The 26,973-nt window shown below is 39.9% G+C and overlaps 2 protein-coding genes across 3 annotated transcripts; both read right to left on the bottom strand.

Moving 5' to 3' along the window:
- Window positions 1-11: 11 nt before the first annotated feature.
- bms1 (BMS1 ribosome biogenesis factor) lies at window positions 12-24,182 on the bottom strand. 2 transcript variants are annotated; one of them, XM_017695962.2, is made up of 23 exons: window positions 24,026-24,182; window positions 22,849-23,056; window positions 20,432-20,622; window positions 20,234-20,313; window positions 19,940-20,128; window positions 19,711-19,853; window positions 18,587-18,708; window positions 18,280-18,473; window positions 16,485-16,624; window positions 13,374-14,062; window positions 12,970-13,071; window positions 12,170-12,321; window positions 11,959-12,040; window positions 11,801-11,871; window positions 11,485-11,679; window positions 9,979-10,167; window positions 9,583-9,763; window positions 7,465-7,523; window positions 7,184-7,306; window positions 4,615-4,762; window positions 2,594-2,769; window positions 2,279-2,440; window positions 12-1,458 (listed from the first exon to the last, which is right to left on the bottom strand). In XM_017695962.2, exons 2-23 carry the CDS (start codon window positions 23,037-23,039, stop codon window positions 1,231-1,233), a joined length of 3,807 nt encoding a protein of 1,268 aa, XP_017551451.1. In that variant the 5' UTR covers window positions 23,040-23,056; window positions 24,026-24,182; the 3' UTR covers window positions 12-1,230. The 2 variants fall into 2 exon arrangements, with proteins under 2 accessions (XP_017551451.1, XP_017551452.1); XM_017695963.2 differs by having other exon boundaries at window positions 13,374-14,059.
- Window positions 24,183-25,163: 981 nt separating this feature from the next.
- On the bottom strand, window positions 25,164-26,611 carry mxtx2 (mix-type homeobox gene 2). Its single transcript, XM_017695860.1, has 3 exons — window positions 26,590-26,611; window positions 26,075-26,247; window positions 25,164-25,965 (listed from the first exon to the last, which is right to left on the bottom strand). The coding sequence occupies exons 1-3, from the start codon at window positions 26,609-26,611 to the stop codon at window positions 25,240-25,242; spliced, it is 921 nt and encodes a 306-aa protein (XP_017551349.1). The 3' UTR covers window positions 25,164-25,239.
- Window positions 26,612-26,973: the final 362 nt, after the last annotated feature.

Below are 26,973 nucleotides of genomic sequence, written 5' to 3'. Positions count from 1 at the left end.
ACTACTGTACAGGCTTTGTGTACGTTTTAATGCTTACCAGTAGGGCTGAACAATTTGGGAAACATATCTAACTGCTATTTTTCTGATCAGTCTTGTGACTGCAATATACATTGAGGTCCATCTTATATCACACACACAAATCTTTGCTAGATGTAGTTAGCCATCATGACATCAAACACTATGACACAGGTCATCACAATTAACAAGACACTGTTATAGTACTGGACACAATCTGCCACGACATGTTTACATTCAAATAAGGGGTCACCCCAAACTGCCTAGAAACTGAACAGTATTTTTGGTTAACAGTATTTTCTTCACAATTCAGTGACTACTTTTCCATAGTCTTCTGTTGCTAAGCTTAATAGGGAATTCTTGCTTCTTAAAAAGGTACTAAAAATGTTTTCACACACCTATGGTCAGTTACCCAGACAGGAATTAAGCCAACTCCAGGGCTACACAACAATCTAGATGGAGGCTTTCCACTGAACCGAAAAAGGGATCTGGGACTGGGCTTAATCCCCGGCTAAGAACCCGAGCCCTAGTGCTTTTTGCATGTTTTGATTTATACAGATTTTTCAGTCTCATGATGGTTTGCCTTGCCGCAGCATTTACAATACACAGTACACTTGCTTCCAGACATGTTTGTGAAGACGATGTCCTGGAAGACCAGAGATAATCCACTGACTGCTGCCACTACTCCTACAGATCTGAGTCAACAGCTAGCAGCTGCAATCTTTAAACCACTATTTGTCTTAGTAATTAGTGATTGTTAATGATGTAAAAACTCCATCTTCTCAGACAAATGCAAACTTATTTAGTAAGAGCTATTATCAGATGAAATGGGCTCATTTTTACATTTAGCTAGCCTTTTAAAGACCTTCAAAGAACAGGTGTGTCAGAAAACTTTTTTTATTAAACCAACACAAACCACTTCTATGGTCTCAAAATGAAGATGGATGTCAGTAAGAAGTCTATACACTCTTCCACAATTTAAAGATTGTCCCACAGTACTTTTAGTCTTATGCAGGCAGTAGCTGCAGGCAATTCTGGCTCATGTGGAGGCAGTATTTTTTAAAGACACAGAATGCCTGCCTTCCACATAATAAAAATCCAAACACTGGACCCTCACCACACAGACCAGCTGGCATCAGGACTGAGTCAGTGACTCATTAAAACAGCCCAAATGCAACGGAAGCAGGCCAGGTATAGTATGAGTTCTGCACATGCTCAGTTATCCTTAGAAGCTCCCTTCAGGCTGGACTTGAGCTTCTTCTTCTCCTTCTGTCCCATGGCACGGTAGATCTTCTTTCGCTCTTCTTTCAGCCTCTTCTGCTTCACCACCTCCTCCTTCTCCTTCTGCTTCAGGAAGTCTTTGTGCTTCATGTGCTGCTCCGCCTGGGCCTTCTTGTTCTTGTGATTATAAACCGTACCCAGAGCAGTGAGCAATGCTGCCACCTAGTGGACAAAAGAATTGTTATATAAGACAATAAGTCTGTTTCAAAGAACTTGACACTTCAAAACAAACAAAATAAAAAATAAAAACAGCACTCAGTGGCATTCAGAAAGGGAGCCTTTTCCTTTCATTAAAATAGGGATACTTTGATAAACTCAAAGGTAAGGTGTCAGCTAATGTAAAACCATGCATCAAATTTTTAACTAATAAATCAATCGCAATGTTCATTTAATCCATCATGGTTTCTCATGCAATTTTTAGTCACTCTGGATGATGAAAATGTCTATGAAATGCCACATCTGTTTATTTGTTTCCCTTCTAAAAAGGAACTGCAAACTTTGTGTAAATGTGGCCAAAACCCTCTGCGTAGATCTTAAGAGAGCATCTGTGCTGCTACAAAAAAAAGTGGTTTAATGAGTGTATAAGGTAAAAATATAACAAATTATTCAGTCATTTTTCTAGCATCCCACCATTTAAAATGGCACAGCATGACAGAGCAAGTAAAGAAAAAAAAATGTATCTACCAGCTGAAAATACTACATCATCTGTCCTGTTTAAGACCAGGGACTGTTTGAGAGATTTCATGGGGATTGGTTCAGAAATTGGCCAGCAAGCTGTCTGCGGTATTTGCCAGGGACAAGGATTAAAGAAATGTGATATTTAGAAAGCCAGTGCTCTGGAGGCATCCTCGGTGGATTAACTTTAGTCTAATGATAGGTATTAGAACACGTTTGAAATGACAGGAAAATAGCATTAAATTCAGTTAGTGATGCATAAAGCCGGTGTTCAGGGCATGATGGAGGGTCAGCCTCTGCTCCTCACCTTCCTTTCGTGGGGCTCCCGGATTACAGCAGGTCTACGGAGGTCTAGGGGGGTTTTGCCCTTGGCTTCCTGGTTTTTAGGCTTGCTCTTGAAGGGCAGGGCCTTCTGCAGTGTTTTAGGAATGTGCAGTGGGTTGAAGTGGCGCTTTTGCCTCACCACCGGCTAGAGGGAAGAAGGGGAGAGTATTTGTGTTCTTGCCATTCATGATTGCAATTCTGAATCAAATAGTTTACTTACAGTAAATTAGAATTTTAAAAAAAATTGTTGTTGCTGTTTTTTTTCTTTACTGATTTTCCAGCAGGGTTTCAGCCTTACCTTGTAGAGAGAGTCCTTGTTGGGTTTGTTTTTTATCCCCAAGTCATGCTTGAGTTGTCCAACTGTCCTCATACCTGTCCATGCATCTTTCTGACCAACTGGCATCAGCAGAGATGTCACTGGGTTATACAGCTGTGGGACCGACACAGGGTACCAGGAACGTAGAAATACAATATCTATACACACAGACACACATATTAATGTCGTTTTAATAGGATCACCAGTTGTAACAGATAGCATCATTAAGCTCAATGATAATCACAGCATTTCAAACTGTATTAAATCCGACATGCAATTACATCATTAGAAGTCATGGTGGATATGACTGGCCTAATGCTACAAAGCTAAAAAAACAAAATATTTACATATATACACATATATAAAATCTCAACAACAATAGTGTTGACACTGTCATATTTCATAAGAGCTGAATGTCACCTCAATGTAATAATCATGGTGAATGATTTCAATGTCCATTAGTGCTCTATTAAACATTTATGAAAACACCACTCACAAACATAATGAATGTTCATTCCATCCCATCCCTACAGTGCAGTGTATAGGAAACTAGGGCTGAAACGATTATTTGAGTAACTCGAATAATTCGATTACAAAACATGTTCAAGGCAAATTCTTTGCCTCGCGGCTTCGTTTAATTCATGTCACCAAAGTCCATCTATTTTAAATGTCTCTGCTATCGTATCATTCCCGCTTTGTAGACTACTGCACAGCTTCTGTATCATTGTTTTATATGGACTGTTATAACTGACGCACTTTCAAAGATTTATTAGGAGGCACAATGTATTTTGCTCTATATGGCAATGCTGGAAAATAAAGATACCGGTGTGGGTAAAAGGCCAAAATTGTCTAAAGTGCGGGACCATTTTACGCTGCATAAGGCGGACAATGTAGGGAGGTGTATACACTGTAAAACGGACTTGGCCTACCGTAATAGTATTTCGTCAATGCTGCAGCACCTGAACCGAAAGCATCCTCATGTGAACGGCGCTTCCCCGAGCGGACTTGGAGCCTCTATAGCTTATGTTTATGATTGCTAACTGATATGAACACTAGCGCTTGTTAGAATGTACAGTATTTGTAGCCTGTGTTATGAGTCGATAGTGACTAGGCATAATAAGTAGCAAGACAGCAAATGCACCAAGATCTCACTCATGTAATTTATCTCTCCTCCTCCTCTCTCCCTCCAGTGCTCTCTCTCTCTCTCTCTCTCTCTCGCTCTCTCTCTCTCTAGAGAAACATGCCTTCCCCATACATAAGGTAGTAATAATAAATGCAACAGATGGACAAATTCATTTATGACTACATTCACTACACCCCTTTTCCTTTTTTTAATTAAGATAAAACTAAGGACAAATAGGCTAACTTATGTTTGTGAAGTTGTATTTCATAGTTTTTTTTTCACGTACATAAAAATTTGACAGAAAGGTTGAATAAATGGGCTTAGTTCTGGAGACAATAAGCCAAAAGTTTTAAGCTTTGATCTAGTATAATAAAAACCTTTTGTGAAGAATAACAACCAATTGCTTGCTCATTTTAAGAGGCCTTTCATGTTGCATAACACACTCAATATAGTTGTTTAAAAACACAAACGTGTGATTTATCCGATTACTCGATTAATCGATGAAAAAATTGACAGAATACTCAATTCCAAAAATATTTGATAGTTGCAGCCCTATAGTAAACACAGAAAGGCTTTAGTGTGCTGATGCAGGTTTTCTTTTCCACAAAGGGTGGCATTACAAGTGGTAATAATTTCCCACCATTTTGTGCTGAATGGGCCTTTTAGGAGCCATTACTTCCACAAGCTTTCCTGGTGACTTTGGAAGACAAATACCGGTCCCTACGGCACACCCTGAGACTTTCATGACACAGTTATATGCAGATCCACATAAAAAAAGGTCCCTGCAGTGAAAAACATCCGAGGCAAGACAAAGCACACCAACGCCAAACTCATAACAGAGTAGCACAGAGCTATTCATTACCAAGCAGATAGTACTCACCACTCATGAGGGCCCTGTCCTCAAACGTGGCACGGAAGGCCCCAGGCGGAGTGCGCAGAGCCTTTTTTATCTGACCTTTGAGCCCACTGACTGTCCGGATGGAGGCGCCCTCAAACTTGGCAACCTCAAGCACTGTGTTAAACATTCCCTGAGAGAGAGACATAAAAAAAAGACAAAAAGAGATTGTTTTGACACAAGACAATAGCTATTTTTAAAGTATTTAACTTTTGCCATTTTTTATTCCCAATTTAATCACATCTAAATGGTCAGCATTTCTTGTTTCTTGGCTTCTGCATGACAGCACCTCCAATCTGGTAGTACATGATTAAAACTGCTGCATGCTCCATCACGATTTTCAGTCATGAGCAGCATGAAAACAAAATAATTATAGAATAGCGTGCTGCGTCACACATCTTCTGGTCTAAAAGTGGCCTTTGTGGTCATAGCACATTCAAAGCAAAGAGAACAGAGGAAGCTTCTTCACAAACGTTAGTGCCATTTAAATGGTGATAAATTTACAACACTACAAAATGGTACTTTGTTAAAAACATTGTTTTGTATTTCAGGGAACAGACACTTCTGTCCAAGTTTTTTCAGCACTGGTTATACAACTTTCTCTTTTTTCCTCCCAATTTAGCCACATTTCATGCATAGTATTTCCTGTTTCTCACTTTCTGCATCATAGTACCTTAAATTTGGTCTCTCAACTGCTGGGCCATGAAGCAACCTCTAGCAGTCTGCAGGCCTGTACTGAGGGCGCAGTAGCTCATACTGAGCCAGTAACAGGACTTTAAGTCATAATAATGTGAAAAAATTAATAATGTGTAAGATCAATCCTTTTTAAAATTATACACAATATAAATATTAATAGAGACATACAAGTAAAAACATCACAGGGGGAGGCTAATTAATGTAATCAGTGTGGGAAAACACAGCCGCAGGCACTCCGTTGCAGATGGTTAGCTAGCCGTAGATGGAGAAGTTTCTAAGAGCACTTTCACACCGACCTTGTTTGGTGTGGGCCAAACAAACATTTGATGACACTAACATGATGGACTGCAGATTCTAAAGTGATCAATTCTTTCCAAAATATCACAGTCCAAATTTGCCCTGAAGAAGCCAGATATTTCCAGTTTAAGCATTATCACAATTACAGTTTTAAGCATTATGATCAATGTAATGTAAACAACAAAAAACGCAAATCTGGTCAAAAGTTTAAAAACAGTCTGCCGTTATCGGCTTTTCAGTGTGCTCCGGTTTAGTTTAATGAAACAAGCACTATTAATGGAAGTAGAGAGCTGTGTTTCCGTCTGAATTGCACGGTTAAATTCTATTTACTCGTGGCTAGTGCACTAATGCACATAGAACTACTCGTCACAGATACAGCTCAGTAATATCAGGTTTGATTACATGACGTTACAACCACACTAGTTAAATTATGTTTGCTTTATCATAAAAGGAGACATCATTCAAAGTTCTTGAAGAATCAAACTACTTCCAAACTACTAATGATGCTTGGACTGCATTTTAAGATTTGTTTATGCGTTGTTACTTTATGTTTCTGCACCTTTCACACGGAGTACAAAAGCATTTTTACGTACTACAGAAGGAATCTACTGGCAGGTATGATTTATTAGAGCATGGTTTAGAAGGTAGGGTAGGCATTGTATGTTTTAAACAGCACTGTGCAAATGTAGGAACAGTGCCTGTATTTTTAATTTGATGAAGGAAACACTTACATAAAATATTTAGTTCTGTGTAGACTACTGGCCGCACTTGTTCGTTTGCTTATTAAACAAGGATAATAATAAACTGATTAATTAATTATGGAAATTATTATTTGTTACAGCCTAAAGCGAAAGCATTATGGAATAGTGTGCTACTTCTGCTATAAGAGTGCCATTTGTGTTAACAGCACATTCAAAGCAAACAGAAAGGAGTAAGCTACTTTTCATTTTAGTTGCAATTTGAAATAGCACTCTATACACATCACTGCAAAATGGTATTGTGTTAAACATTCCCTGAATGACAGGAAGAACCAACAGACAGTTTTTACAACCTTTTTAAGCACATTTTTCCTGCTCCTTTTTATCTCTTAATTTAGCCTCACTATTTCCTGTTTCTCACCTTCTGCATGATAGTATTTCCAATCTGGTAGGCCAAAGACTAGCATATGCCTCCACTGATGCATAAAAACCTGCCTCTGCATCAACTTTCAGCCAAATGGAATGAAAAGGTCAAGTGCTGGCCCCCAACAGGCTGTTGCACTGCTAGACCCAATGACACAATAAGAACACGCTTAATTACATCCTCCAACGGCGGGTGCTCACAGATGGCATACAACATAGTTTAAACTCAAATCCAAATCCCAGCTGTAGGACCTGTTATTACACTGCTATGCAGAGCTTTCAGCAGGTGCAATCTGAGAGGAAGGCCCAAGTACTGGGAAAACTGCACTCCTCCAAAGCCTGAAAGCTGCTGACATTTCAGAAGTAGATTTTCGCTTCTCCCTTTCTGAGCTGTGCTGCTACAGCTATAGAGAACTGCCTGGCTGTGCAGCACCACCTACCTGGATAAAGCACGTGTTCTTAAAAATCTTATAAGGGTATCCGGTTAGCTTCAATTTCTTCACAATGGTCACGGATTTGTCCAAGTCCAGGACAACTCCAGTGGCTGCGATGCGGAAATTTGCCTGAAGGAAGCGAGGAGAAATGGATTCAGAGAAAATTCAGAGAAAAAAAAAGAAAGGAAACCACAGCATCTATCAAACTAGAATCCTGGATTGAACTTATGACTGGTGTTGCTCTGCTACTTTTTGTACCTTACTCATCTCAGTATTAAAGCTCTTACCTGAGTCCCCGCAACACTCTGAACAGCCAGGAAGCCTGTCCCCTGAGGTGTGATGGGCCCTGAGAGAGGGGATAGAGAGGGGAGAGTTGAGAGAGAAAGAGTGAGAAGGAGGAGAGAAATGCTGATCAGTTAGAGATGTTCAGAGAAACCAGTTATTGAGCCGTTATCTGTGAAGAGTTCGTTCTAGCTGGGTTTCCACTGCAGATGATAAAATGTAAAAAAAAAAATAATAATTTGCTGCTGGCAGCTCGCTTCTATCAAATTGACATACAGCCACGAAAACTCTATGTAATCAGATTCACAATCAGTACACGCCAAATACAGATGTACAAGAACTGATATTTCCTGTTGAACAAGTTTTACAGCACAGAAACGTGCTTTATATGGTAATGCACACTACATGGCCAAAAGTATGCAGACACCTATGTGAGGCAGTTGGATATCATATTCCAAAATCACAGGCATTAATATGAAACCAATTTGCAGATGTAACAGCATAGCCTCTTCTGGAAAGTGTCTGGAAATTTGTGCCCATTCAGTCAAAAGAACATTTGTGAGGTTAGTTGGATGAGAAGGCCCAGATTAGTCCACCAGACTCCGAGAGTAAAGCATGCTTCATTACCCCAGAGAACATGTCTCCACTGCTCCAGAGTCTAATGGCAGCATGCTTTACACCCCTTCAGCTTGTGTGCAGCTGCTCGGATATGGAAACCCATTTCACGAAGCTCCCGACGCACAGTTCTTGCACCAATATTGCTAACAGAAGCAGGAACTCTTCAGTGAGTGAAGCGTCAGAGATTTTTACATTACATGTTTCCTCAGTGGCCCCATTCTGTGAGTTTGGGTGGGCTACAGCCTTGTGGCTGAGCTCCTAGAGGCTTTCATTTCACAACAATTACACTTACAGGAGACAGGCAGATCTAGCAGGGCAGAAATTTTGCAAAGTAAAAGCTGGTATCCTATGACAGTATCAAAGTCACTGAGCTCTTCAGTAAGAGCAATTCTACTGATAATGTTTGTCTATGGAGATACATTGCTATTAGCTTGATTTTACACCTGTTAGCAGTGAGTGTGGCTGAAACACCTGAACTCCATAATTTGGAGAGATGTCCACATGCTTTTAGCTATATAATATATACAGGAAACAGTGTGCACATTGTCGGTTTTAACTTTTCTATAATCTGGCAAGGGTGACAGAACAGGACAGAATTTACAGAAAATCAATTAATACTCAATCTATCGCAGGTAAACACCAGATTAAGTTTCCAACAGTGCAGAAATTAAATTAATTGCTCACATGGTAGAAGATCTGTATACAGTCGGTTCCATAATTATTGGCACCCTTGAAATGGGTAAAAATGCAGGTAAGTTGCTCCATCTCACTCTGAAAATATGAGAAACAAAATCTGCAATCTGCAATTAAATTTAGCCTACGAAAATAAATAACTGTCCTCTTCCAGGCAGGTTTAGTATAGCTCTGGCTCTTTTAAACTTCTAAATTAATACACTAGAAGGGAATATGGACACTTTTTCCCAGGTGCACTGCTATTGTTTTTATAACCATCTGCTTTATGAAGGTATACATTTACAGCATACATTTATCTAATTAATTTGTGCATTCTCTAATCTCGCCCATGTTGATATACCCCAGTAAAACATGGTCATGGATGACCACTAGGCTTGAGCTGAACATTCATGTGGGATCACACTTCAGTTATGTTTTTATTCAAAAGAATTTTAACAGTTGTCACATGTAGACCAAATTTCCCTTAAAGGTTTTTCTCATACTGTCAGAGTGAGACTAATTAACCACAAAGACATTTTTCAAGCCTATTTTTACCAAGGATGCCAATGATTATGGAGATGACTGTATATACACCACTTTGATCTCATTTTTTTGGTTGGTTGCAGGAGAGGTTACACACTAAAAATCCTGTCTCGTTATAAAGGCATTAACAATTGCACTATTTTTCCCTGTGAAAAATAATTCCAGTTCAGTTTTTTGTTTTGCAAAACAAACAAACTAACAAACAAACAATCCACAACAGTCAAGAGTTTCTCATAAGAAATGATTCATCCTCATGGTATTCTGCTCTGTGTCTGCATTATGACTCTTACCCCAGATGGAGGCACCACAGTGCATGTGTTCAGGAGTATATTTGAGCAGACGATGGCGGCCATTGTGGTCCTCAATGTGGTACAGGGGCATGGTCTGGAAACGTCTCCAGCCCAGAGACAGGATGAGCGGGTCCCGGGTTTTTAGAATACGGTTATACCAGCGATGTTTCTTCAAACGCATCTGTTTCCCATCAGAAGAAGTGGTAAAGGCAAAGAAATGAGCAGCAACAGAATGAGCTATGCTTTGTTTCATCAGCAGTATTGATTTCTTACTATTTTCTATTTTAATTGTTAATATCTAATGTTCTCCAGCTTCAAAAGTCACCCAAAATGGCATAAACTTCCTTAAAGGCTAGGTAAAAAGAGCATCTCTGGTAGTCAAGTTCTGAAGCTTACCTGCAGGTAGCCTATGTTGCCTTCACTGGCTCCCAAACCTCCAAGAATAATGGGATAGTGGGGGTCGAAGTTGGTGACAAACTCACATGGCAGAGCAGGAATCTCCAGACGCACATACATGCCTGGCCTGAATCCCTCGTATTGAACTCGAGTTTCATCATCCATGTCCTCAAACTCAGCCCTGTTCAGCTGCAGACAGACAGATAAAACTTCATATACACATCACTGTCTTGGATTTGGAATAAGTTTTGTTGCAGAAAAAAAAATGATGCTGAAATGCTAGTCCTCTGCAACTTTCACATTAGGGACATGCTAAAAGCTAGGAAAGCTAAAAAGGAGAGAAAGAGAATTGTGAAGACTTGTGTGCAGTGAAAAAGAGGGTTGGAAACATCATTCCTAGAAGGAAATTTTAGTGATTTTAACATTAAATTCTGGTGCACTATGAAACTAAAATAAAGGTGTAACTGCAGTGGAATCATTTGTTTTCTAATGGTTCCATAAGGCATGTAGCGCTAGGACCCCGATCATCTTTTGTGATGTAATTTGAAGATGGTCATTTATCTCTCTTAGCACTTTCATTACTAACCGTGATCACTTACACATTAACCTATATAGCCCACTGTTCGGAATGAAGCCAACATGACCACTCACAAAATGTGGGTCTCTTTTCAGGTTTTTGTAACATTATCTTAGGAAGAGGAGGGATACATTCTCTCCCTTTCATTCTCTTTCTATCACACACAGATCAGGCATAACATTACAACCTCCTTGTTTCTACACTCATTGTCCATTTTATCAGCTCCACTTACTACATAGGTGCACTTTGTAGTTCTACAATCACAGACTGTAGTCCATCTGTTTCTCTGCATAATTTGTTACCCCCCTTTCCCACTGTTCTTCAGTGGTCAGGACCACCATTGACCCTCTCAGAGCAGTACTATTTGAGTGGTGGATCATTCTCAGCACTGCAGTAACACAGATGTGGTGGTGGTGTGTTAATGTGTGTTGTGCTGGTACAAGTGGATCAGACACAGCAGAGCTGCTGGAGTTTTTAAAACACAGTCTACTCACTGTCCACTATATTAGACACTACTGAAGTTTTTAAATGATGCAGTAGTTACATTTTGTGCAAAAGACAAGCAAACGATGGCTGATGTGTTTTACGCAGGATCAGCCCATTTAAAAGAATATCAGCCGATTGCATTTCTGGGCTGAAAACTGGCAGATACAGATAAGTAGCCTACCGATCCTTCCATCTCTAGTTAAAACAAAAAAACAAACAAACAAAAAAAAAAAGTGGACCAACACCCAACTATAGTTCACATATTGCTCTCCACTAAATCCCATTAGCCAGTACTAATTATGCTCTATTTGTGATCTACTGACAATGTTTAGAGAAGCATATGATGACAACATATCACAAAAACGTGGCACATCCCTAAGTGCAAGACACACCTAAGAGAAAACCATATGAGACTGCAGATGGTAGACAGCAAAATGTCTGACCTCAGCCTGTTTCTGCATCTCCTCCTTGAGGTCATCGAAATATGTGGCATCTCCATCATCATATTCTGCATTAAACCTCTCCTTCAGTCTCTTCTTCTTCTCCAGGCGCTTGTTCTTCTGAGCTTCATCATCATCAACCTTCACTAAGGGAGCCTCCTCTTCCTCATTTTCTTCATCATCGTCATGATTTTCCCCCTGCACAACATATAAATATATATTCATTAAAACATACGCAAGAGATGCAGACCAGCATAAAGGTCAAACAAACATGAACATGATTCCATATGAGAAAATTAGTTTTATTTTCAAATCTCACCTCAGTTTTGTCTCCTTTTGCTTTGTGAACCTCTCCAGTTTCCAAGTCTTCAAAGTCTCCATACAGCTCATCTTAAACACAAGAAGTAGATTTTAAAAATAGTAACAAATAAATAGCCAGTCAAGCTGGTTTAACAAATAGGCCCAAAAATTCCATACCATCTTCTTTAAGTAGAGTAGAAGCGTCTTTGTCTCCCTCCCATTTGCCGGTGACAAAGCAGTCCCTTATGGAGGCCAGCATCTGAAAATATAACCCTCATTACTGCACATACTTGACTTACTGAGAAACAAAGATATTCTATATCTCTTATTCACATAAACTGTATCAATGTGAGCTTGATGAGGACTGTATGTTGGTCAAAATTCTCACCTCTTCCTGGTCCCAGTCATGTCCAGCATCTGGCTGGAAGCGTGAGCAATCTACAGCATCTGCTCTAATTTTTTTACTTTTCTCAGGCCGACTAACTCGGAAGAGACCTCCCAGCTCCTCTTCCTCATTGTCTGTGTTCTCTTCCTCCACCACTGAGAATAAAAAAACTAATTAGAGACACGATCTGTCATCTAGTCAAAAGACCCAGGGTTTCACGTTTATCATGGCAGACACAATGAACCTGATTTATTAAACTGTTGTCTAAAAGCTGCATTTCTTTGGTCTCAAATGAATCAGCAGATTTTAAAAACCTGCACACATATATATAGTACACAAACATTTTGAATTCCCCTTTTCAATAACAAAATCACCATGGCCTCAGCAGCTTCAAGATAATGACCATTTACATCCATTTTTTTGGGGGTGGCAGGGGAAGGGGGGTTGTGTCAGTTATTGTAGCTACTTCTGACAAGCATCCTGGACCAACAGGGACTCACTGCACTTCACAAAATATATTCATGTATGCCTGTACATTATAGTTTCTAATAAAATGATGTTTTTACAACACCACTATTATTCAGAATGCCTTGCATATCAAACGAGACAATCAAATGTTGAGATAGATAACCTGAAACATAAAATGACTGCAACAACACAAAATGAAACGTAGTTTATAGTCTTTACACAGATCCTGAGTACGTTAATACTGACATTAATGTGAAGGGATTTTAAACTATTGAACATTTGTGTATGGTGCTATACCATCATAATCAATGTCAACTAGTGATTTGCTCACTCACCTGCCCCATAAACCAGCTTGCGCACGTTAGGAGCAGCACGCTGTTGTCTCAAATATGCTTCTGTGGCTTTCTGGGCTAAATCTTCTTTCCACCGTAATGCTCCTAACAGGCAGGCATCAAGAGAGATAAAGAGACACCACAAGAATTCAAATTAAAACAGCACAGAAGTGCACACAGAAAAAAGGACCAGATCAAAATGGTCAATAACATGAATCTCAGAGAAATGTATCAAAAAGAACAACACATGAGCACATGAGATCAATAAAAATATTCATATCTTTTTCTGTTAGAGCCCTTTGCGCAATCCCTTGTTAATGTCTGAAAATGAAGAGCACTTGTGGGGGGAAATTAACTGACTAAAGCCCAGAGCAAATTACTCTAATAAGCTGTACTGAAAAAATTACCTGCGGTTTCCAATCCTGGCTCTGTTTTCTCTTCAACATCTGTCTTTACCTCTTCATCAGCAGGGAGCATCTTTGACTGTGCGGCCTCTTTTCCAGGTGCTTTAACATTTTCTTGTTCTTCCACCTCTGAGCTGTCTTCATCTTCCTCTTCTTCTTCGTCAACTTCCGCTTCACTGTCATCATCCTCTACTTCATCATCGCTATCAGTATCCTCCTCAGAGCAGTGTCCAGAGTCCGGAGGTGCTGTGCCTTTCCTATCTTTCTTCTTTTTCTCCTCTTCCTCCATCTCCTCCTCTTCAACTTCCTTCTCATCCTCGTCATCCTCATCTGACTCTTCTTCTTCAGTCTCTTCCTCCCCCTCACTCTTCTCCAACTCATCCTCACTGTCTGCAAACACTGGCATCTCCACCACTGCACCACTCACCTGTGCTCTCTCCTCCAGCTTTTGTCTTTTTATAGGGGGAGCATCCTCTTTCATGGCTTTCCTCTCCTCTCTCACCTCCTTCTTCTCCTGTTCAGCCTCTTCCTCTGTCTCCTCTTCTTCACTCTCCAGCTCTTCATTATCCTCTTCTTCTGAGTCCTCCTCATCACTTCCTTCATCATCTTCCTCAGCAAAAATAGCCTTCCTCCTCTCTCTCTGAGTCTCAGCATCCCACACTCGACTCTCCACAGGACCTTGCTTTCCACTGCTAAACGAACACCAAAAAAAAAACATGCAACAAATGGGAAAACAAACCTCTTCACTATGACAATTCAGAACATTATTCAAAACATTAAATCCTTAATGAGTACCCCGTACAATCCTTTTATCACTACTACTACTGCTGCTACTACTACTTTAACTTTGTCTACTGGGAAAAAGTATTTAATCATTGAACGTTATTGTCATTAACAGTTTATCTATTAGTTTTACCCACCAATAAATGTAAACATTTACAGTGGTCTGCCATGATTATTCAGCAACCATGTTTAAGACAGCATAGTGGGGGCCACTTTCCATTTAGCAGAAAGATGAAAAAAATATATATTGCCTGGGAGGCTGCTAATAACCCACAGACTGAGGAGCCTTTCAGTTGAGATTCAAGCCACCTTTCTCAAAACAACCCGTTCTCAAACAATGCCTGCTTAAACATGTCCACGTCTCCAATGAAAAAACTGCTAATCTAACTTTAGCATGGTTTGGTAAACTCTAGAAACCTATAAAGTTTACTGTGAAGTCAGCCTACAAGCCACAGTTACAGTAGCCTACAAATGTTATCAGGCTAAGCTGTATGAAAACGTCTGCTAGATTTTTAACAACTTTAACAGAAAGACAGCATAAGTTAGTAAGTTAAGTCAGTTAAGCTCTCATTCATGTTTTGAGAGATGATGTTCTGTAAGTGTAAGGGTGCAGAACGGCTTTGTCCATCTGATAAGCTCCATCACAGTAATAAAAAATATTAAAATAAACAAATAAAAAAATGAACAATAGATACATAATAGTTAGATACATAAAAAGTGCCAACTTGTGCTGCTACAGAATGATCTCAGGGCAGTCAACATATCAGGACTGAAACAGGACATATACCATGCAGTAAAAGAAAACACAGACTATGAGACTAACACACATGTCTTTTGTGTACATTAAAGCAGCACATGGCACATTACTTGACATTTAATTTTCAGAGCTAATGGCCAATATGATAGACAAATTTTATCGATGATGACTTATACGATCATCAGTCAGCTCAAGGCTAGCTTAAACTTTTCCAAAATGTTCCTTCAAAATGTAATGACTCTAACCAGTCTTTAGAGCAGCTTCTGATTTTTTGATTACGTCATTATGCACCATCCCCATCTATGATCTACCAAAAATGCTCAGGCCTAAAGGCTTTCAAGAATTCTGTACATGAAAGAATATGCTGGTCATGAAAAATCCAATTATGTTTCGGGTTTACACCATTTACACCATGAAACAACGTATAAACTGAACATTTATATATCAAGTTGGCCGATAAGAATGCAGTCATTGTACTAAACAATGATGAGACAGCCTACAGAGAAAAAGTAAGGCAGCTAGAGTTCTGGTGCAAGGACAACAATCTCTCAGTGTCAACCAAGACAAAAGACATGAACGCAAAATTCAGAAGGACACCAACGTCTCACACCTCTTTGTGCATCAGCAGTACAGTGGTGGAGAGAGTACACAGCTTCGGGTTCCTGGAAGTACAAATCACTGACAATCTCTAGTTCCCTGCATATCTCCCTCCAATTTGGTGACGAAGGCACAACAGCACCTCTTCGTCCAAAGGAGTCCGTAGAGGGCTGGCTTGTCCACATCCATCCTCAAATGTTTCTTCAGAAGAGAAACGGCTGAGAGAACATAAAAAGCATTCGGATCTGCAGAATCACCGTCTGGTATGGAACCTGTTCCACCTCAGACAAGAGTGCCCTGTAGCAGGTAGTGAAGACTCCCTAGCTCACCACTGTGTCAGGCCTCCCTGCCATTAAGGACATCTACGCTGAAAAGTATAAAAGGAAAGCATGCAGCACCAGGAACCCTCCCTCTCAATCTCCCTCTGGATCTCTCCGATGGACCTTTAAACACACTCTTAACTACTACCTCAACCATACTACTTACTTTCATCTGTTGCACTTTACTTTCTGCACTCAGCCACTTTACTTCCTCATTCACTTCCTATGTACAGCCATTTTAATCTGTGTAGTGTAGTTTTATTAATCTTTTGGGCCGTCTCACTTAAAACTGTTAATTATCAATGCACCGACAAAAACATGCATGATTACGGATTACTATTGCTGCTGCATACAAACAGCTGTTCTATTTAATGTATTGTCCTGTGCTTAATGGTGGCACAATTATTGTATATTGTACAGAGGGGTTTATTGCACAGTGTTTGTATTGTGGGTCTGACAAAGTTGACTCTGACTTTAAGTTATAGTGCAAATATTACCCTATTAATTTTAAAGATATTCCATGTTTATAACAAGGATAAGCTGCATGCATCAGAATTCCACATACTTGTGCACCAGTATTTCAAAACAAAACCATGTGTCACTACTAAATTTGGTCACATCTACTAACAGACCATTCTGTTAGTTCTGGAACCTCACCTGTTATCCTGCACTTCCTCTGGGGTCAGTGCAGCAGTTCCCGTGAACAGAGAAACTTTGCTGGCAGCCATTTTTGCATCTAAGGTGGTGTGTGTGCCCATGAGAGACTGCACCAGCTCGGTGGTGGGTCGCACCTCCTCCTGTCACAAAAAAAAAACAAAAAAAACAGATTGACTAATTCAGAATAGGCCGTGTCTACACCTCCCATGAATCTTAAACTATGACACTGACCGAGTGAACCGCTTTGATATGATACCATTAAACACTAATCTGTGAATATTAAATCAAACATTGTAGTTGCTTTCTCTGCCTGTTACTGTGGTAACAGCCCCCAGTCGCAGTAAAAATTAATTTACTGTCTGTTTCAAAAAAGTTTATTTACTGGTTTACTGCAAACAGCAGCATTCCCACTGGTAAATTTTTAAACCGTGGAAGATGTGATATCCTTAATTAATACCAGATTTATTGTGCCTAACACAGATGAGAGGCTCTAGAAACACAGCTGCGCTGATAAATCGTGCTGTGCTGCAGACAGCTTGTACAAAGTGTCACCTCTACAGTTCAGTGTGCATTTTAGGACACCCTCAATCCACAGCATCAGGTTTCAGACTAAAAATGACTTTAGTCTCTGGGAAAAACAACAGTATAAACGTGTCTCGGCTCCTGCTTGTCAGAAGATATAGGTCGTTTTTAAACTGCCTCTAGAGGAAGAGCTTCAAAGCAGAAAGCAAAAGGCTAAGAAAATTGGTCACAGACTCTCAGAAGTTTGTGGGAGTTTTACAATTCTGTTCTCTTACAAGATAAATTAGTTTTGTGACCAAATTAAAGCTGAAAGTATACTATAATTTATTGAACTGCACTTCATTATATTCTTTTATTTGACAAAGACAAGGGCCCAATACCATTTCTTATTTTTACCCCATCCCTTATTTTTGAGTGTCACCTTGCCCCATGGAACTGAGTTACAAGGCAGTTGTTGAAATCTTCCCCTACTAAATGGGACAATAAAAAAAGAACATTACTTCTTGAACTGTAGACAACCCTGACAGTCTGCAGTGATAGCAGAGGAGCAGTAAACCTCAGCAATCTCGCTGCTGGTGATGGTCCATTTAAGGTGGAACAGGAAATAGCTAGCTGCTACTGAAATGTCAGCATACTACTAATGATTTTTTATGCTTGCTATGAAGAAAAGGACCATAATATTTGAATATACAAGAATGTGGGATTCTTTGGTTGCTTGCTTAGTCCTCCTGTTGATTTTCATTTTTTTTGCGCCTCTAAAAAACCTCTGTTCTGGGGGCCATATAGTCCTACCCCTCCATCTCAATAAAAATCTGGACACACTACCCTATGTGTGAACATGCAAAACGGAGGAGTAAGGGCTAGGATGTTAGGGGCAAGGGGTGAAATGTGATTGGGCCAAAGACTCAACTCAAAGTATGTGAGTGGTGTGGAGTGCGAGTGGAGTGAGAAAAGGGGGTGCACACTGATTTTGCCCTTTTCATAAAGTGAGAGTGTCTGTGTTCTTTTCTTAATCAGAAATCGAGCAAGTGAGTCCTCCCACTCACCAAAACTGACCAGCTCTGTGTGATATGAGTAATGCAGAAATGTGACTTCTACAGCTTGCACGACAGCCATTTATACACAATAACTGTATCTGCCATGCAGAACCGTTCAGCAGTCCTATACTCGAAATCCTCACTGATCACAACAAAGTCTGTTTAACCATTTCTGCCATTTTAAATAAGAGGACTCTTATTTGCACCAGTAAACAGAAATGGACCTTGGTTCTCACCTGTTGATGACTGACATGGCTTCCAGGCATGTCTATGTACACAGCATCCTTATCATACACCAGTCCTCCAACCCCAGCCATGGGAGCATACAGCAGTCTCTCTCTTTCATTCAAAGCTCTCTTCTTCAGCATCTCTGGCAGTGGACAGGGGTCGGGAAGGAAGCTGGCATCCGCTACAGAGAAGTCCCCTACACCTAGAGAGTACATTCCATATATTTCATATCGTAGATACATACAGTTTTAACAAACTATCAATTTCACAATTAACAACTTGTGGGTTAAACATCCACCTATCCCTCAAGCTTACCTGGAATATGGATCTGGCATTTGTTCTTCAGGAATGTCCCTCGTAGGTAGCCATAGAGAGATACAGTTCTATCACATTTAGGATTTAATCTAATAGCCTCTGGATCTGTCAGGTCTTCCATTCTGAAAGACAGATGAGATTGTCATCAGCCAACATCATTTAGAATTAATCATTTATGGTTCCAGAATTGGCACATCCTCGTTCCACTGATAAAACATGTTAAATTATCAAATTAAATTGCCATCAACTGAACAGGACAGATTAGGTGTAGGAATAGGTATATCAATCAAACTTCATATTCTTATTTGTTAAGGCATTATGCAGTTCCACAAAAAAGGTTCTACATGGGACTCATACAGCTACAAGCTACTGCACACCAGACATGACTCAGTATTTTACTATAACTGTGCTATTACTAATGTCAGGCCCAGACAACAAATCTATAGTAGGTGATGTGGCTCGAAATTTATAATGAAGAAAGACCAAGTTCAGGCCTGTTTTTTGGCCAAGACCAGACTCCACTTTTTTTGGCTTAAGGCTTGAATCTAATGTGTCATACTGCTAGTTGTTGTTGTGTCTTTCAAATTGTTTCGATATAAAGTGATGAATCATCATTACATCTATATGGATAGAGTGCAAAATGACCAAGCTTCTTGTTTATCCCTGGTTTTCTTAGTGTTTCATAGTATCTGCTTCTGTACAGCGCTTCTCCAATATGTGGTAACCTTTGGCCGGCTGCAGTAGTCTGTCAATGTGTCTACGTGTGTACTAAACAGATTAGAACCTCCAATCAAAATGTAAAACGGCAGTACTTCGCTGCTCTCTGTTGGATTATTCAGAAAAACATAATTTATGGTTTTAAAATATGATACTGTGTAATATTAAATCCAATTACAATTGATTATTAAATTTCCAAGACAATTTGAAAATTCAATAATTTTGGCTAATTTAGGTGTAATTTTATTTGTCATAATTAAGATAACGTTAGCAAATTCTACAAACTTTGATGACTGACTTCTGACAATACTCTATGAAGCTTGTGCAACTAGCAACAGTCACTAAAAATGAACACCTCTCTTGGTGTTGTGTAGACAAGTCAAGTGCAATGTTTTTCACATGCTCACCGATCAGCCACCACGTAAGGGTGGGAGGTTTGCCACACCAGGGGCCTGAACTTCATGACTGAAATGAAACGTCCAAGGTTCTTCACTTCCCGTGTCTGGTACTCCCCATAAACCATCCCTGATAGGTAGAACAGCTTGGCTCCCTTTTAGATCAAAAAAGACAACATAAACTATAAAGAAAGCCCTATGGTGGCTCTAAGCTAATGTTTTGATGGGGCTGCAGCTTCACCTGATAGACTTCAGTCCAGAAGCGATGTTTGAGGCGTTTCTTGGTTTTATTAAGTGTCTTGTTGTTTTTGAAGGAGTCCAAATGTGTGAGCACTCCCATGACACGAGGGAAGCCATGGACCTGGCAAATGTTGAGGAACTCAAAGGTCTCCATCTCAAAGCCAAAACTAGCATCTATCAACATCAGAACCTACGGAAAGAAAGATGCTGCACAAGTTGTTTCATGGAGCTGATAATATTAAAGCTACAGATAGTTAAACTTTACCATATAAAATGTTTCACAAGATACACTCACCAGATCAGCAACTTTCGCCAAATCTATCATTGTATTGATGTCGTTGTTACACTCAATGAAGGTCAGACGCCGTTTCTTCCCTATAGGCAGAGAAAAGGGAGACTTTATTTACAAATGACAAAATAATGTAACATTATTTGTGCAACAAAAACAATCAGTGGTTTATATGAATGAAATGAAGATGAAACAATAACTCACCCGACACTATAGTTACAGGTCCGCAGATGTCAGCAAGCTTCTGACGTGTGTAGTTTTTGATCAGGCAGCGAATAAGGGTGCTCTTGCCCACTTTGGGCGGTCCCATTACGACCACCACAATAGGTGGGGGTTCAAGAGGTGTCCGGTCAACCAAAGGGATATGATGTTTCTTAGTTTTTAAATCTTGAGTTCTAAGAAGACAACATAAAAAGAGGATTATTATGGTATAAAAAGAGAGTTTCTAATGCTTTTCTCATCTAATATAAACATGAATAACTTCATTTTAATAACGTAATAACATAACTTAATTATCAGCATTTTAGGGTATTGTGCAAATTAATTGGGCCATTTTTGTTGTTGCACATTTGATTTGGAATGGAAAAAAATAGCTTCATATCAGTGGAACCTTCAAGATTTATTTTATTGCAGTGGAGCTAATAGGAACCCACAATTGTTTTCTGAGATTTTATGTCTAACAAACAACAAGCAAACAATGTAAACAGCAGTAAATCTGGAAAAAAAGTGTTTTCTTCTGATGCTATTTTGCCTCATCATCCTTTCCTGTATCTCTCCACTATAAAATCATTTCAAAACTTATGTTTCAGCCAAAGTCTTCTAAAAGCCGTCATGAAATAAGGCCTTCCAGAGTGAACCAACATATACAGTTCTAGTTAGTTTAGCAGCATTAAACTCTTCACCACCACTGCTGTGGACATTTGTGACTGTCACTGTGCCACGGTTTCTCCAGAATTGAGCATTTCACGTCAAACCACTCTGAATGTTTATATCATAACCAATTAATTCCACACATTCTGAAAGAACTCCCCTTTACGACCAAAAGGGCCAGTTTACAAATATTAGAAGCATAAACAAAAGCTTTTACAGTTTTTTATGAACAGATGAGAAAAAGATTAATTTCTTCCAGTGTGGCAGAACAAAAGTGTCAAGAAAAAGGGAACTGCTCATGATCCTAAGCACACAACCTCGTTTATTTAAACTTGGTGCCATGGGCATGTGTGGCTGCTAGTGGAACTGGTTCATTTGTCATTATTGATTATGTGACTGCGTGTACAGAGGCATGTTAATTGTTCAAATTCCAGCCAAGTGCCTCAAAACACAGTGAGAGCTGCTTCCTTGTGGCAGAGCAAAGTATTGAAACTGGTAAAGAAGCTTTTTGAAGGCCATGAATTGGAATGTTCTGGACTGTACAGATCTTAACTTCAGTGAGTCTGCCTTTCCCACCTGGAAGAGGCAAACTGAAAATGGCCACATGGCAGTCCTAGCAGAGCGTCAGCAAGAATGATGGTGATCTGATGATGTCTATGTGCCAGACTTTAGGCAGTCACCAGCTACAACTGATTTGCACCCAAGCACTACACGTCAATTTAAAGCTAACATTTTGAATTACAATTCACAGTAAGAGATGAACCGTTCAATATTTTTGGAGGCGATATTGATCAGCACGATTGGATAATAGCTGATATTAAAAGAGCGCAGGGCTGAACTGTTAAGGCCTATTCTCACCAAGAATATTTTGGACCCACAAAAGGATGCAATTTTAATGTAGTGGGACCTTCACACCAAGTCTAAACATGTTTCTCTTTAAACACTCTGAAAACATTTTTTCTTAAGCACTGCAACTAAACAGTCCATACACTGAATTCATTTTACTACAGAAACAAGACAACACAGGGAGTCCCACCATCTCTTACACAACAAGGAATTCTGCAGGCATTTCCTCAGTGAGGGAGTCATAGTCTCTCAAGAAGCAGAACTTGTTGTTCCTCTCATTACAATGAAGCAAATGAATACTGTCACTATAACATACACACAGTCATTCATAGCTGTTTATGTCTGGTCTGCCATATATTGCCTTTATTTTTTTTTGTCAACGTTTGCTTGTACTAGAAGTTTTTGTGCTCTGTGCTGTTGCAACCATGACAACAGTTTTTAACCCATCCATACAACACAGAACATTTTCATTCGTAAAAAATCAGGTTCTGCATACATAGGCCTTTCTCTTGCAGTTAAAAGACAAAAAGTCTGTATTTCCATCTGTCGTTCGAATGAGGAACTGCAAGGGTCCTCTGACAAAGAACCCTCACACAGGGTAGCAGCAATCCTTAAATATAGCTTATATGTTTTAGCTCTTATATGATCGGCTAAGTTAGAAAAATATCAACGGATCGCTGATCATATATTTGGGCTGAAAATCAGCCGATAGTGATACATAGCCGTTTGATCGTTCCATCTCTGTTCACAGTCATCGTTTCACATTATATCTGGTGAGCTAGAAAACAACAAATTTGTGCCACTTTCAAAGACTTACCAATTTACAGATGGAAACGTACAGTGCACGTTGTTACATGTCTACCCAAGCACTGAAGACACCCAGTAAAGAGCAAATAACTTCTGACCTGTGAAAGTTCCTGGCCATGCGCACTGCTGAACGCACAGCGAATGCTCGTGGGTTCCTCTTGCGTTCATCTTGCTCCTGCTCAGCATCCTGCTCCCTCTGCTTTCTCTTTTTCTTCTTCTCAGCTTTGGGACCGCTGTGTTTCTGCTGGTGTCGCTTCTGCTCGTGCCGCTTCTGCTCCCTTCCCTCCATCCTCACACTCTGGAGGTCTTTTTACAACACAAAACATTAGTTCTTCCTAAAAGGCAAATTCCAGCTCTTTTTCCAAATTTGGACTTTATTGACATGCTGAGACGTAAAAAAGTCATTCAGAATGATTTCATGCAAAAATCACTGTAGAGAAATGTATGGCCTGCGATTTCTTTACAGTGGCAGTGAGAGGCTGTGATGTCTACAACACAAACATAGTCTCTTTATTTACGACCCAAAGTGAATAGTGAACTTACATGTATCTTCTGAGTTTTCATATCCAACAATTCCAGCCGTAAAATTTATTTTACAATTTTGCCTTTTAACATATTGCATGTACTTTTCTGGAAAGAAGGCTTAAAAAAGGTTCATGTCAAAGGCTTCTTAAAAAATTAGTCATGAGACAAAATATTCATAACAGTCCACCTTTTGAGTTATGAAACTCTTTGTACATCTGGCTCCCACCACTGCCACTTTGAATAATTCTTAGTCTGCAACTTTCTTGGGTACAAGAGCATTTCACATCAAACCACTCTGAATGACTCGGTTTACACTGTAATCCTTTAACTAAGCAGAAATAAAAAATTTGAGGTTATCAAGGTTACAGTTGTTGCTTGTGTTCATCAATGTCTCAAATGTATTTGGAAAAAATAACATTTTAAAGTCAATAAAGTCACTTTTTGCTGTGATACAGTGAATTTACTTTATCAAGCTGCACTAATGTGTAGACTGTTCTCTAGACTCGGAGCAGCTGCTGCTTCTGCCATGCTGTGAAGTTTAGGCAGCTAACTAAGAAGCATTAGTTAAGACATCCAGTGTTAAAACACGCTGTATTTGAGCTGCTTCGTGTATTTTACTACATGTTCTTCCTAACCAGCAGATCCTCCTCTCCTCAGCTCAGCTCAGCTCAGCTCCACGCAGACACCTGAGGACACTCGGCTATCAGAAATGCTAAAGCAGCACAGACACCGCGCAAATGTGCAACTTACAGGCCTCGAGCTTTATAAACCAGCCGCTTCAGAAAGGCAGGAGGACCTTAAATCCACTCCGGGTCGGTTTGTCTCTCACTCCACTCTCACTCTCTCAACCACAGCTCCAGCACTGTTTTCACGTGTGTACCGTTTCCGGCTACCGTACGCATTGCTAATGTTTTGCCGTGTTAAACATGCGAATCTGAACCGAAGGTTCCGGGTGTGAATAGTTCCGCGAACTCCCGCCTGCTCTTCTGTCTGGTGTGTAATCAGGGCTGGAGCAGTTACAGAGAAACTACACTTACATGGGAATCTCCGCTCAGCCTGCTTTGTTTTTTTTTTTAAATCGAGACTGGGTTATAAACAAAGCCGTTTAGACTGAGGTGAAATGCTCAGTTCTAGAGGAACCTACCCTAGTAGACTAGTTCTCAGCGCTGGTGGTGGGAACCAGACGTCTGAAGAGTGAGAAGCCTCTGAAAGCTCCCTCACATAACACTGCAGCAGTCACGACTACCCTGCCTGATGGCTGACACACTGTTTTCTGATTTTGACGATGTTTGAGCCTAAAATGTGTTTTAATCCATTTATATTCAAATAAATGAATCAAATAAACCTGAAAATGTTTTTTTAGATTCACCACAATTTTACCATCATCAGCATTGCCCATAAAATGGTCAATTAAAACACGCAGGACCTTCATTGATTGGCATGACAGAAAATCAGAAAAAATCTCTTTTACTTGACTATTTTTTTTAAAGTAATACTTAAGTATGGTAACAGTATTTTCCAACCAGTTTTGTAATAAAAATAAGAAAAATGGACAAATGCTAGTATAAGACATATCAGTTCAGTGAACACTTTATTCATGAAATAAATTATGTTACAAAATAGGGAATATTTACATTTTCATTCTGCACCCCATCATTAAAGGGCCTAAGGTCTTAAATACTGAGGTCCTCTTGCAGCATGCGGTCAGTTGCTGACATACTCTTTGGAAGATTAAATATATAAATATATTGGAACATTAAATGTATAAATATTTTAAAAATTAGATTTCAGTTTGATATTGTTGTTTGACCTGCATTACCACAATATCATAATGTAAAACATGACAATCTGATTATCATTTAAAGCAAAATAAATATACAAAGTTGCTCAAAATGTTTCCTCGCACATTAAATCAGTCACTTGTTTTCTTCAAAAAAAATGCATACATGCTTTCAGTCATGGATCTATTGAAGCTCCATTTGTCCGTTGATCTTCCACCAACCTGGCTCGATCTCTCCAAGGACTTCCTCCAGACATTGGGAAGACAAATTAGGGAGTGGGGCCAAAGGCTGCTCCTGAGCAGCATCATTCCACACAGTACCTCCCTGAGAGTATGGCACAGACAGAGAAGAGTTATCCAGTCCCATGTCCCAAAATGCAGAATCAGGAGAACCAGGGGAGGCGGAGAATGACTTCAGACTTCCAGAACATCCAGCCATGGCCCTGCCATGAGGATAAGGAGGTGGTGGGTAGAGAAAGACTTGACTCTCATCCATGACACTGCTTCCAATGCCTTGAACTGCTGGGCTCCACAGAGAACCTGGTGAAGACTGTGCTCTCAGTGAGCCCCACCTGATTGGAGTAACCTCCAAATCAGAGGAAAGAGGAGAAGGACTCACACTAGTGCCCATCAATCTGTCTTGCCGTGGCCTGATGGCTGGAGTACTGCAGTAGCTGCCACTCAATGGGAAGCCAAAACTTTGCGAAGACAAGTCAGTAAAGAAGCAGTCCTGTTCACCCTCTTCTTTCGGCTGCGACTGCGTTATGTTAAACTGCGCTTCTGTCATGCTTCTTGGCTGAACCATGTGAGGTGGCAGGAAGGGGCTGGGCAGAGGAGAAGCAGCTTCCAGTTGAGGTGGGGTCCTAGCTCTGTTCTTCAAAGTTCTTGCTCTCTTATTCTGGAACCACACCTGTTGGACACCAAAGAAAATAAGCAGGAGTTAGATTATGTTGTATCACAAAATCACAAAACAGTAGAAGACTACAATGAATATACTGACAGATGTTTTGGACACTTACCTGAATGCGTGACTCTGGAAGGCCTGTGGCTTGAGAAAGACTCTCTCTGACACTGATGCCAGGGTATGGGTCCACACTGAAAGCCATGCGGAGCAGCTCCAAATGTTCTTTGGTGAAACTGGTCCTCTTCCTCCTGCCTGCAATCTTATTGGCTTGAGATGCCCCATCTTGAGCTGTGGAAAAAAACATATACATGTTAGTTTGATGAACAACATTTATCTAGATGTATTAAAATGAACGTTGATATATTCTTCCAAGCCTTTTTGCAGGAACCCAATGCAAGACAAATAAACAGACAATTAAACACACATAGATACCTTCAGAGTCTTTGTATATGGGACATCAGGGACCAAGAAGGGCATCTACAGATAAGGAGGTGTCCTTTTCTGCTAGCCACATCCACATAAGACAGACACACACACGCACATATAAACTGTACAGTAGTTTACAAATATAAATGCCCTGACAGGGCAGGCTACATAAAAAACAAAGATGATTTGTTAAGTAAGCCTTACCAACACTGCTGTCAGTCCACATTGTTGTAGGTTGTTCTTGAAGTGACTTGAAGATTTCTTAACAGCTATACTCCAGATTAGCCAAGAGGGAAGATGTACTTGCTACTTCTTCTGATTCTGCCTCAGGACTGAGAGCTGGCAGTATTTATCCCAGAACTTCTCAGTCCAGAAGAAGGTGGAGCTGTGAAGTACTCAAACTTGGAGCTTTCTGATCTCAACTAATGCACACTGGCAATTTTCACCAGCCACACCCCAATTCACACCTCATTAATATTCATACAGAACCTCAATAAACTCTTTTGTCATTTACTTCAAACACACACTCCATTCTCACGATATCAGCTGAGGACTCATGTGAAGGCAATTAGCAAAACAATTACTATT

Source organism: Pygocentrus nattereri, chromosome 13 (genome assembly GCF_015220715.1).
Source record: "Pygocentrus nattereri isolate fPygNat1 chromosome 13, fPygNat1.pri, whole genome shotgun sequence".
Classification (NCBI taxonomy): Eukaryota; Metazoa; Chordata; class Actinopteri; order Characiformes; family Serrasalmidae; genus Pygocentrus; species Pygocentrus nattereri.
The sequence above is the reverse complement of the archived record's forward strand: the minus strand, read 5'-3'. Positions and strand labels throughout refer to the sequence as shown.

Bases quoted from the DNA above. Each gene is read 5' to 3' on its own strand.
- bms1 (XM_017695962.2), bottom strand. From the start codon at position 23,039: ATGGAGGGAAGGGAGCAGAAGCGGCACGAGCAGAAGCGACACCAGCAG. The intron at 12,322-12,969 runs GTGAGTGAGCAA...TTTTATTCTCAG, and splicing joins CAAGCTGGTTTATGGGGCAG to TGGTGGAGGAAGAGAACACA. The intron at 12,041-12,169 runs GTGAGAATTTTG...TTATATTTTCAG, and splicing joins ATGACTGGGACCAGGAAGAG to ATGCTGGCCTCCATAAGGGA.
- mxtx2 (XM_017695860.1), bottom strand. From the start codon at position 26,611: ATGTGGACTGACAGCAGTGTTG. The intron at 26,248-26,589 runs GTAAGGCTTACT...TTTTTTCCACAG, and splicing joins GTGGACTGACAGCAGTGTTG to CTCAAGATGGGGCATCTCAA. The intron at 25,966-26,074 runs GTAAGTGTCCAA...GGTGTCCAACAG, and splicing joins TTCCAGAGTCACGCATTCAG to GTGTGGTTCCAGAATAAGAG.